The sequence below is a fragment of the Bos javanicus genome, chromosome 15 (assembly GCF_032452875.1).
Source record: "Bos javanicus breed banteng chromosome 15, ARS-OSU_banteng_1.0, whole genome shotgun sequence".
Lineage (NCBI taxonomy): Eukaryota > Metazoa > Chordata > Mammalia > Artiodactyla > Bovidae > Bos > Bos javanicus.
The window spans coordinates 27,693,485-27,706,832 of NC_083882.1; the positions used below are offsets into that span (position 1 = coordinate 27,693,485).

Consider the following 13,348-nt stretch of genomic DNA (forward strand, 5'->3'; position numbering starts at 1 on the left):
TATTTTGTGGCCTCATTTTCAACTTAAATACTGATGGTATGAAGGGTTTCAACCTTAAACCTATTCTTTCATCCTTAAACATACTGATGACTAACCATTCATCCATGTTGCTACAAATGGCATTATTTCATTCTTTTTTATGGCTGAGTAATAGTCCACTGTATATGTGTACCACATCTTCTTTATCCACTCCTCCGCTGATGGACATTTATGTTGCTTCCATGTATTGTATTGTAACTAGTGCTGCGATAAGCACTGGGGTGCATATATCCTTTCAGATTAGTTTTCTCTGGATATATGCCCAGGAGTGGGAGTGCTGGATCATACTGCAATTCTATTTTTAGATTTTTAAGGAACTTCCATCCTGTTCTCCATTGTGTTTGTACCAATTTACATCCCCAGCACATTGTAGGGGTGTTCCCTTTTCTCCACACCCTCTCCAGGTTTTACTGTTTATAGACTTTTTGATGATGGCCATTTTGACCAGTGTGAGGTGACACCTCACTGTAGTCTCAATGTGCATTTCTCTTATAATCAGTAATGTTGAGCATCTTTTCATGTGTTTTTTTGGCCATCTACATGTCTTCCTTGGAGAAATGTCCATTTAGATTTTCTGATCACTTTTTTTTTATTGGGTTGTTTAGTGTTTTTTGACATAGAGCTGCATGAGCTGTTTGTATATTTTGGAGATTAATCTCCTGTTGGTTGCTTTGTTTGCAAACATTTTCTCCCAGCCTGTGGGTTGTCTTTGTGTTTTGTGTATGGTTTCCTTTGCTGTCCAGAAGCTTTTCAATTTAATTAGGTCCTATTTGTTTATTTTTGTTTTTATTCTCATTACTCTAGGAGGGGGATCAAAAAAAAATTGCTATGATTTATGTCACAGAGTATACTGCCTATGTGTTCCTCTGAGAGTTTTATAGTGTATAGCCTTATATTTAGGTCTTTGATCTATTCTGAGTTTATTTTCGTGTAGGTTGTAAGAAGATGTTCTAATTACATTCTTTTACATGTAGCTGTCCAGTTTTCCCAGCCTGACTTATTAAAAAGACTGTCTTTTCTCCATTGTATACTCTTGCCTCTTTTGACATAGGTTGGGCATAGATGCATGGGAGATGATCATGTTATCTTGTGTTTTCTTTTATTGATATATATTACATTCATGTATATCCAATAGTCGTGTATGGATGTGAGAGTTGGACCATAAAGAAAGTTGAGTGCCGAAGAACTGATGATTTTGAACTGTGGTTGTTGAAGACTCTTGAGAGACCCTTGGATTGCAAGGAGATCAAACCAATCAATCCTAAAGAAATCAGTCCTGAATATTCATTTTGAAGGACTGATGTTGAAGCTGAAGCTCCAAAGCTTCAGCGATGTGAAGAACTAACCCTCTGGAAAAGGCCCTGATGCTAGGAAAGACTGAAGGCAGGAGGAGAAGAGGACGACAGAGGACAAGATGCTTGGATGGCATCACTAACTTGATGAACACGAGCTTGAGCAAGCTCCGGGAGTTGGTGATGGACAGGGAAGCCTGGCATGCTTCAGTCTATGGGGTCACAAAGAGTTGGACATGATGAGCAACTGAACTGAACTGATCATATTCCTGAATTCTGATATGGTGAACCAACTTTGCATTCTTTGCAAGTAAATAAATTCCACTTGGTCATAGTGTATAATTCTTCTTATATGCTGCCAGATTTTGTTTGTAACTATCCTTTTGAAGAATTTTGCAACGATATTCATAAGAGATACTGGTCTGTAGTGTTGTTTTTCTTCCCCCTTGTGATGTCTTTGTCTGGTATTGGAATCAGGTATGTGTCAAGTATCAAGTATACATACATCACGTACATCTCCTCTTCTATTTTCAAGAAGAGTTTGTCAAAGTTTGCTGTTATTAGTAATTCTTTTTAAATATTTGGTAGAGTTCAGCAGTGATGCCCTCTGGACATGGACTTTTTTATGTGTGGTTTTTGATTACTGCTTCAATCTCTTCACTTGATATAGATATATTCAGATTATGTATCTATTGAGTCAGTTTCAACAGTTTGTATCTATCTAGGAATTTGTCCATTTTATCTAAGTTAAATGATTTGTGGATATATAATTGCTCAAGTATTCCTTTACAACTGTTATTAATTTAGGATCATTAGTAATATCTCTTCTTTCATTTATGATTCTGGTAATTTGAGTGTTTCATTTTTTGCTTGGTCAATCTAACTAAAGATTTGCCAATTTTGTTGACCATTTCAAAGAACCAGCTTTTGTTTTCATTGATTTTCTCTATTTTTTTCTATTCTTTCGTTAACTTCTGCTATAATTATTTCCTTCCTTCAGCTTGTTTTAGTTTTGGGGTGCTCTTACTCTTTCATTGTCTTAAGGTAGAAGACTAGGTAATTGATCTTTCTTACTATGCACATTTTATGGTTATAAACTTATAATTTTACTGTTATAAACTTCCCTCTAAGGACCCTGGTAGTTGCAATCCACAGGTTTTGAAATATTGTCCTTACTTTCATTCATCTCAAAGTACTTTCTGAATTTGCTTTTGACTTATTGACTCATTGCTTACTTTAAAATACACTGTTTAAATTGCACATATTTGTGAGTTCCCCAAATTTTCCTACTATTCATTTCTAATTTCATTTCATTGTGGCTATAAAACATTTTGTATTACTACTAAAACTAAATAAGTTTAAATTTTATGGAGGTTTGTCTTATGGCCTAGTATATGGTCTATCCTTGAGAATGTTCTGTGTTTACTTGATAAGCATGTATGTTGTATTGCTATTAGATGAAGTATTCTATCAGTATCTGTTAGGTATAGTTGGGTATTGGTCGACCAAGTCTTATTTTTTCCTTGTTGATCTTCTGCCTAATTTTTCTATCCATTATTGCAAGGAGGGTGTTGAAGCTTTCAGTTGTTGTCACTGTCTATTTCTTCCTTCATTTCTGCCAGTTGTTGTTTGATATACTTTGGTGCCCTGTTATTAGACACATATGTTTATAACTGTTACAGCTTACATACTAACGTATTACCTTCTCATCATATCCCTCTTTATCTCTAGACCAAGTGAAGTCGCTCAGTCATGTCTGACTCTTTGCGACCCCGTGGACTGTAGCCTACTATGCTCTTCCATCCATGGGATTTTCCAGGCAAGAGTACTGGAGTGGGTTGCCATTTCCTTCTCCAGAGGACCTTCCGACCCAGGGATCGAACCCGGGTCCTCCTGCATTGTAGGCAGACGCTTTACTGTCTGACCCACAAGGGAAGTAAGTAGAAAAAGAAAGTCTTTTGTGTTTAAAGTCTATTTTATCTGATATCAACATAGATATTCTAGCTTTCTTATCACTGCTATTTGCATGATGTAACATTTTCCATCCTTTTACTTTCAGTTTACTGGTATCTTTAAAGTATGTTTCTTGTAGACAGCATACAATCGACCACGTTGTTTTTATTCAGTTCAACAATCATTGCCTTTGCATTACATTATCCCACCCATTTGCACTTAATGTAATTACTGATAACGGATTTACATCTGCTGTTTCACCTTTTGTTTTCCATACAGTTTGTCTATTTTATTCTATTCTTCATTACTGCTTTCTTCTGCATTAAGTGAATATTTTCTAACAAAGCATTTCAATTTATTTAATGACTTTTGCATTGCAATTCTTGAGGGTATTTTTTTAAGAGACTACTTCAGTGTTTAGCATGTATATTTTATCTTACTCAAATGAGGTTCTGATTTATACCAGCTTAATTTTGATGATTATATAGAAGTGTTTCTCCTTTATAGTATCATTTCTTTTACCCTCTTTTCTAGTGTTTTTATAATAAAATTACATTGATTAATGCTACAAATCCAACAATACACCACTATAATTATTTCTGTATCATCTATAATGACTTCCTTAGCGTAATGCAGTTTTTCTCACACACATACCACCTCCATTGTGCTGCTACTGACAAATACATTATACTATAGCCTTAATAATGTATTTCATATTTATTTTTAAATACATTAAGAGAAAAAAGCAGAAAGTATGTATCACTTCTGTCTTTTATGATTACATGACATTTATTGGTGCCCTTTTTTCTTGCATGAACTCAAATTACCATGTGAAGTCATCTGCTTTTACCTTGAAGAACTTCCTTTAGCATTTCTTATAATGTGGATCTATCAGCAACAAAATCCCTCAGCACTTGATTATCTGAGAAACTACTTTGCCTTCATTTTTGAAATACAGGTTTACTGGATATAGGATTTTGGTTAACAGGTTTTCTTTTTTTTCCTTCCTTTCAGCACCTTACAAATGTTATCCTATTGCCTTCTGGCCTTCATCATTTCTGCTGAAAAGTTTACTACCAAAACTTAAGGAATTGCCTTTAAGTGTCACATCATTTTTCTCTTGATGCTTTCAGTATCTGTCTTTAACTTCCATTATATTTACTATGATATATCTGTTTGTGGACCTCTTTGTGTTTACTGCTAACTGGATTTTGAAGAAATTCCTAGATATGTAGGTTATTGTTTTTCAATGAATTTTTGAAGTTTACAGCCATTACTTTCTTGCATATTTTTTCTGCTCCTTTCTCTCTTCTTTTAGTGCTCCCATTATACATATATTGGAGCATTTGATTGTACCTCTTATTTCTCTGAGGGTCTGTTCATTGTTTTTAATTCAATTTTCTCTTTGTTCTGCAACCTGCATTAACAAGCCTGTGTACGTGCATGCCTGTGTGCGTGCGTGCTAGGTCACTTCAGTCATGTCCACCTCTTTGCGACCCTATGGACTGTAGCCCACTAGGCTCCTGTGTCCATGGGATTCTCCAGGCAAGAATACTGGAGTGGGTTACCACGCCCTCCTCCAGGGCGTCTTCCCGACCCCGGGATTGGGCCCGTGTCTCTTATCTCCTGCACGGCAAGTGGGTTCTTCACCACTAGTGCCACCTGGGAAGCCCCATAACATGCCTGCTGCTGCTGCTGCTAGGGCACTTCAGTCGTGTCCGACTCTGTATGACCCCACAGATGGCAGCCCATCAGGCTCTCCCATCCCTGGGATGCTCCAGGCAAGAACACTGGAGTGGGCTGCCATTTCCTTCTCCAATGCTTGAAAGTGAAAAGTGAAAGGGAAGTCACTCAGTCATGTCCGACTCTTTGGGACACCATGGACTGCAGCCTACCAGGCTCCTCCGTCCATGGCATTTGTCAGGCAAGAGTACTGGAGTGGGGGTGCCATTGCCTTCTCCTATCTATCTACAAATTCATTTCCTGTTCTGCAAGTTCAAATCTATAGTTAAGTCTCTCTGATACATTTTAGTTATTTTACTGTTCAATTCCATAATTTCTTTCACTTATTTTTTATAATTTCTACCTTTTTACTGATATTCTTATTTGATGTGACCCTGCAATCGTATCCTTTTTCAGCACTTTAATTGTGAGTTCCTTTAAGTCTATGAACATTTCCATTATGGCTACTTTAAAGTCTTTTCTTGATAAATATGGTCACTCTGATAGGCAGTTTCTATGGCCTGCTTTTTTTTTCAGTAAATGGGTCATACTTTCCTTTTCAGTATATGGGTCATACTTTCCTGTTTCTTTATATGCTCCACAGTTTGCTGTTGTTGGAATATAGATGTTTTACATAATACGTTCTGTCACCTCTAGGTGCTCCACCCTTCTGGAGCATGTTATTGTTCTCTGTGTATTTGTTTAGAGACGGACTGGATTGTTTTAGTGTTTATTCCCCTATACAAATCAAATCCCCTACATTTAGGGGAAGTTTATTCCCCTAAATCAAATCCCTTACGATTAGACAAGTGGAAGTGAGAAATAGATTTAAGGGACTAGATCTGATAGACAGAGTGCCTGATGAACTATGGACTGAGGTTCGTGACACTGTACAGGAGACAGGGATCAAGACCATCGCCATGGAAAAGAAATGCAGAAAAGCAAAATGGCTGTCTGAGGAGGCCTTACAAATAGCTGTGAAAAGAAGAAAAGGCAAAAGCAGAGGAGAAAAGGAAAGATTACCCATTTGAATGCAGAGTTCCAAAGAACAGCAAGGAGAGATAAGAAAGCCTTCCTCAGCGATCAGTGCAAAGAAAGAGAGGAAAACAGAATAGGAAAGACTAAAGAGAAAGACCTCTTCAAGAAGATTAGAGCTACCAAGGGAACATTTCATGCAAAGATGGGCTCAATAAAGGACAGAAACGGTATGGACCTAACAGAAGCACAAGATATTAAGAAGAGGTGCCAAGAATACACAGAAGAACTGTACAAAAAAGATCTTCATGACCAAGATAATCACGATGGTGTGATCACTCACCTAGAGCCAGACGTCCTGGAATGTGAAGTCAAGTGGGCCTTAGGAAGCATCACTATGAACAAAGCTAGTGGAGGTGATGGAATTCCAGTTATTTCAAATCTTAAAGATGATGCTGTGAAAGTGCTGCACTCAATATGCCAGCAAATTTGGAAAACTCAGCAGTGGCCACAGGACTGGAAAATGTCAGTTTTCATTCCAATTCCAAAGAAAGGCAATGCCAAAGAATGCTCAAACTACTGCACAATTGCACTCATCTCACATGCTAGTAAAATAATGCTCAAAATTCTCCAAGCCAGGCTCCAGCAATACGTGAACCGTGAACTTCTTGATGTTCAAGCTGGTTTTAGAAAAGGCAGAGGAACCAGAGATCAAATAGCCAACATCCGCTGGATCATGGAAAAAGCAAGAGAGTTCCAGAAAAACATCTATTTCTGCTTTATTGACTATGCCAAAGCCTTTGACTATGTGGATCACAATAAACTGTGGAAAATTCTGAAGGAGATGGGAATACCAGACCACCTGACCTTTCTCTTGAGAAACCTATATCCAGGTCAGGAAGCAACAGTTAGAACTGGACATGGAACAACCGACTGGTTCCAAATAGGAAAAGGAGTACGTCAAGGCTGTATATTGTCACCCTACTTATTTAACTTATATGCATAGTACATCATGAGAAACGCTGGGCTGGATAAAGCACAAGCTGGAATCAAGATTGGCCAGAGAAATATCAATAACCTCAGATATGCAGATGACACCACCCTTATGGCAGAGAGTGAAGAACTAAAGAGCCTCTTTATGAAAGTGAAAGAGGAGACTGAAAAAGTTGGCTTAAAGCTCAACATTCAGAAAACAAAGATCATGGCATCTGGTCCCATCACTTCATGGGAAATAGCTGGGGAAACAGTAGAAACAGAGGCAGACTTTATTCTGGGGGGCTCCAAAATCACTGCAGATGGTGACTGCAGCTATGAAATAAAAAGACGCTTACTCCTTGGGAGAAAAGTTATGACCAACTTAGACAGCATATTAACAAGCAGAGATGTTACTTTGCCAACAAAGGTCCGTCTAGCCAAGGCTATGGTTTTTCCAGTGGTCATGTATGGATGTGAGAGTGGGACTATAAAGAAAGCTGAGCGCTGAAGAATTGATGCTTTTGAACTGTGGTGTTGGAGAAGACTCAAGAGTCCCTTGGACTGCAAGGGACTCCAACCAGTGCATCCTAAAGGAGATCAGTCCTGAGTGTTCATTGGAAGGACTGATGCTGAAGCTGAAATACTTTGGCCACCTGATGCAAAGAGCGGACTCATTTGAAAAGACCCTGAGAAAGATTGGGAAAGACTGAAGGCAGGAGGAGAATGGGCCGACAGAGGATGAGATGGTTGGATGGCATCACCGACTAGATGGACATGAGTTTGAGTAAACTCCGGCAGTTAGTGATGGACAGGGAGGCCTGGCGTGCTGCAGTCCATGGGGTCGCAAAGAGTCGGACACGACTAAGCTACTGAACTGAACTGAACTCCCCTATAAATAGTGATCAACTTCTGATGCTATTCCTCAGGGAGGCACATATCCTTGTTACATCCACAATTACCATCAGATCACTGGATCACCATGGTTTGGGTAGAGCTCTCTTCCTGTCTTTCTTTAACCATGCCCAGGTGTTAAAATCCAAAAATTTTGGCTGGTTGCTCTATTATTTTCAACAATGCCCTACAGCATGAACTGGTCTATAAACAATCTAATCAAATTCTCGTTCCTTTGAAGGAACAGTTTCTGAGATCAGTGTTTGATTTTTTTTCTGACCTTAGAAGGCTCTTGTGATGTTCTATTCCCTGGTTCTTGCCTGCAAACTAGCGGGCTTATATTTAGCCTGCTCAAATCTCCTCTGAAATGCCTTTTACCACAACCTCCACTGTTTTCATGAGTGCCTTCAGGCTTAAACTTCTTCATTCTCTGTTGCAAATGAAGTCAGTTCCTATGGGAAGAAATTAGGAGCTAAATGTGTTATGGTCTGTTTCTCCCTCTGGACAAATCTCTGAGGCAGGACTCTGAAGCTAGGCGTGGGGACAATGGCAAAGCTTTCTTTGACTAACGCTCCCTTCTCTAGGAGCAGAGTTCAGTGCAGAGAAAGGGCGCAGATTCTAAATTGTCCCTGCTTGCCTCTCTTGAGATGACCTACTAGTTTATAACATAAAGCAAGAATGAGCTGGGTCCCAGTATTCTCAGTGTGCCTCACTCAAACTCTACAAGTATGAGTTGGGCAGACAAAGGAGTCCTCACTGTTCAACTGCTCTAACCCACGACTTAGCAACAGCAATAGGTAGCTGGAGCAGGATGAGAAATGTTTATGTCCCGTTCCTCCGGGAAGAAATCCATTAGTCTAGGTGAAAAGGGAAGGCCAGAGGGCAGGCCTGTGGTCTTGGCTGGAGTAACCTTGCTGAGTTGGCTAGAGGGGAAGAAGGAAGTAGCACTGGCTTAAAGACCACAAGCTCTCTTATTTCTTACCAAATTTTCATAGATGTTCTTGAATAAATGTTTCTTCAGTTGCTGTTCACCCTCAGAACCATTTCCAGAGACTTGAAATGGCTGGAGTTTAGGGGTTTTTTAAAATTACTTTCACCAGTTTCACTGGGGAGGGCAGCACAGTGTCTCACATTGTCCTGCCAGCAGTCGATCAACCACTTGTTCTATTACACGGAGGTAAAGGAGGTAAAGGAAGCAAAGTGCTAGGGCTCTCCATGCGCTTTCTCATTTAATCATCACAACTACAAGGGAGATGTTACAGATCTGACTTTATAGGCCATGAATGTGAGTCCTGGAATCCAAGTAAAAAAGCAAATAGGCGGCAACAATGTGATTCAAAACCAGGTATAGCTGCCTCCAAAGCGCATATTCTTGATTAAACCCATCCCTTCATCTTTGATACAGATACTTTTAAAACTAGACCTCATGAGACACTTCTCTCCTTGTGTAGGCACAGTCCTTTCTTTTGGTAACAGCAATTTCTTCCTCCTCCAGATCTTTTATAATAATACCATGAAAAGTACTATTCTATTTCCCCATGCCATGAGCTATGTTCCCACAAAGAATCTACGAACAGGGCATTGTTATCTATTCTATACTTTTGAAATCTGTTTTCTAAGGAGCAAGGTAGATTTAATGTGCACTGTGCTTGGTTCTTTGATTATTATGAATGTTAAGATGACAAGGTCTCTTTGCTCTCAAGATTACCATTATACATAAGTAGATACAAAGCCAAGTGAAAACGTCATTAGGAAATGATACCTCTTTTTAAAAAGACTCACACTTATTTTGAAGATTATTAGATATAAAATTGATCAGCTTTCAGTTTAACATATCAAAAAATCTTCAGTCACAACTCCCCAGTCACTAATTAGAAAATGCCACTTAATGGTGATTTCATGCTTTTTAATATATATTAGGCACTTAGCAAGTGCCAATATTTTAAAAATTAAAAAAGTTCTTACCATCCAGACTTAAACCAAATCAAAATCTAAAAAAACAAACTAGATAAACCTAAAATACATAAGAAACCCTTTTCTATATTCACATGCCAAAAAGAAAATTTAAAAATAAAAAGACATGTCAATCTAGGTTTGAAAGTTTAGTCTTTATTTGGCTCCATTTATCACAGCTACCAAAAGAAAAATTGAGGGGGGCCAGTTTTTACCACCTCAAAATGACATATTTCCTGGTAACAAATTCTCCAGCTTAATTCTAATGTTGTGCTAAGTGTTAGAGGAAAAAAAAACAACACACAGTTACTGAACACAAAACCTCCTAAATTATAAGAATCATCAAAGAAACTGTGAACACATGGTAAGGAATACAGTTACATGTCATATTTAAGTGAATGTTAAAGAATGAGTTAGGGTGAGACTGTTCACTCTGAGAGACTCTTTCATATACAACAGGGGCCCACCCACCACATTTGAAGGGGTTCTGTCACATACTGTCACCCCAACTAGAATCTGGCAATAGGAAAGACCCTCATGTTCACAGAAATGTTTTGTTTTTGAAGATCTTTAATCTCAACTGTCAACACCTGACCGAAACAAACAAACCACCTTTGCTAAGGAAACAAAGATGGTGAGAACTTTAAGAGGTGACTCAAAAATCATTAAAATTGCTTTGCTGGTAGAAGACGACAGCACTGAAGGGCAGCATCAAGTGACAGCTGTTCAAGTGAAAAGGCACTGAACAGCTATTTGAAGTTTGCCATGCTACGCTCAACCGCTGTTTAAAGAATGCAATAAATGTACTTACCAAATATTTCCCCTCCACTAGCATATTCTGTCACCAGATAAATCATCCGCTCTGTCTCCATGACCTGGTGCAAAGGCAGGAAAATGACAGTGACACAAGTGACAGGCTGACGGCACAGGGGCAGAGACTAACAGCTCTTTCTCTTGTCGTGTGAAGTGTTAACAACCATTCTGCCTAAAGGAGACTTCAAACTTGCAGAGCTGGGAGGGAACAGATATAAATGCCATGAAGAAGGGGGGAAACAGGTATTCCTCCAAGTTCTTAAAAGTAGGAAATATTTACTACTTGAGGGAGTCAGTCCTTGCATTGTCCCAGCAGGCCTCGGCAATCTTTTAAGCTCCACAAAGAGACACAAAGACACTGCCAAGAACCAAAAAGTTCACATTTGGTCACTTGGAAGTTTTGGATCATTGATCACTTGAAGCTCAAAAATGTCCCTCCCAAAACCCAACCAAAATAAAACTCAGGGAGAACAACTGGAATCACTTAAGAACTACACAGATATTACATATAGCTGTGCTTTTTAAAAAATGGAAATGACAACTTTCCATTCAACAACCTCAAAGATATAAACTACTCATTTGTATTTTAATATTAGTCTTTATTTTACTACTTTTCTAAAAACTTGTGGTGTGTTATCAGTTCCTTCTTCCTTTTTACTTTTGTCAAATATTTATTAAAGTATAATGTATAAGTATAAATGTTCATTATAAACACTTTAAATACCTAGTATATAAACAAAAGACCAAAGGTTTTCCTCTGTCTAAGCCCTTCCATTTTATTCCCCAGAGGACACTCTGTTAATAGTTTATTTTATATCATTCTACGGTAGTGGTATCCAACAGAAATACTATGTGAGTCTCACATACAATTTTAACTCTTCTAGTAGCACATTAAAAAAATAAAAAGGTGAAATTAATTCTAATATTATATTTTATTATCAATATTATTTCACACACTTTTAATTGTAAACAGCTCCAGTTTTTATATTTAAATTAATATTAAATAAAAGTAAAAATCCAGTTCCTCATTCACGCGAGCCACATGTTAACACACAACCACGTGTGGCCAGTGACTATCAAAGTGGGCAATACAGTTCTACACTTCACTACACTTGACAGTTAATTATTTCGTCAAATCATTCCCTAGTCATTTTGACATCTCTATACATTAATACCATTATAACAATAGATCTAGCTCTTCTTTTAAATGGTTTCATAGCACTCCAATGTATGTATACAAATTATTTTAATTTTTCAATGTAACAACTGTCTCACTTTTTTCTCACTTTAACTTAAAAACTCTCTACAGACTGGTGATACTAGCCCACTGTTACATGTATTGCTTCCAAGCTCTCTATATGTTGGCTCATGTAACAAAAAGTAAGTAACCTGAACATAAGTGTTAAGGAAAAATAAAACAAAAAAAAAATGTCATATTGTATATCTCCTTTATACCAGGCCTTTTATGGACTTCCCTGGTGGTTCAGACAGTAAAGCGTCTGTCTACAACGCGGGAGACCTGGGTTGGATCCCTGGGTGGGGAAGATTCCCTAGAGAAGGAAGTGGCAACCCACTCCAGTGCTCTTGCCTAGAAAATCCCATGGATGGAGGAGCCTGGTGCAGGCTACTGTCCACGGGGTCACAAAGAGTTGGACATGACTTCACTTTCACTTTATTGACTGTAAATTTTTAAATTTTTTTCAATTTTGTTGAAGTAGAGTTGATTTACAATGTTGTGTTTAACTTTAGACTATTATTTTTTTTATTTTTAAGCTTTTCAGGAGTTCAAAAACTTCCCTATATAGTTATCTAAATTTGGTTCACTCTGGAAGCCCAAGGAGACTGAAGCTTTAGCAAATGACATAAAAACTACCTTAATACACACTCACCTTGGCAGCTCAGAATCTCCCATTAACAATATTAGCTGCCAGACAGCAAAATTAAAGCCTAAAAGAGGGCAATGTTCAAAGCCAGGGTTGAAAGTCTCCAAATCTGAAAGGCTAATGAAATCCTGGGTAAGAAAGGTAAACCTGCAGATTTCAGTGATAAGGTTAATACCTGTAAGTCAACCTCTTAAGGAAAGTCAGCCTTTATAATGAGCTCTACAACTATTAAAAGATGACTTATTTTAAAAAGTGAGGTCAAGAAGTTTACTGTCTGTCAGGATAGGAAGGAAGCATCAGCTCTGAACTTGCAGACACAGCTCTTCAGGCAACCCCAGGAAGCTTTCATGGGTTTCCTTCTCAGGCACAACAGAGGTGTTGCTCAATCTGACTTTGTGTGATAAACTTTCAACAATCCTGCTCCTGCTGATCTAATTCATTTCATGATGTGAGCAGGTGACGCCAGACAAGAGCCCTAATGCTATGGTCTTAAACATACATTAATATCACTACATGCTTTCTTTTCCATAAAAGCAGCAGACTGAAAGTTTGCCTGTTGTGCCTCAGATGTACTCTTTCCACTTTTACACATGATCCCAGGTCTGGGCCAGTAACCATTTACTGCAGACTAACAGCAGCAAACGAACTGAGTGGGTGGCCACTTCCTGCAGAACGAGGTGTTGGCTGTTCTGGTAGAGAGCAGTGAGCAGGGCTGGCCTCATACACAGGCAGGGCTCATGGTTGCCAACACACTGCAATTTGAGAAGCATCCCAAAGCCCCACCTCTCCCAAAATATCTCTTCCACCCGCCTGCTAAGGCAAGGTCCTCCTCTCCTATCTGGCTTAAAATTC

General features: G+C 38.5%; 1 protein-coding gene across 5 annotated transcripts in view; it reads right to left on the minus strand.

The window, feature by feature from the left end:
* SIK3 (SIK family kinase 3) overlaps positions 1–13,348 on the minus strand; it is a 267,644-nt gene that overhangs the window by 104,516 nt on the left and 149,780 nt on the right. For 4 of the 5 annotated variants that reach the window (XM_061440398.1, XM_061440397.1, XM_061440401.1 and 1 more), the window contains exon 3: positions 10,612–10,675. The exons of the other annotated variant lie outside the window; for it this stretch is intronic. In XM_061440398.1, the coding sequence (XP_061296382.1) occupies positions 10,612–10,675 (64 nt within the window). The remainder of the gene's footprint in view (positions 1–10,611; positions 10,676–13,348) is intronic. 5 annotated transcript variants of the gene reach the window in all.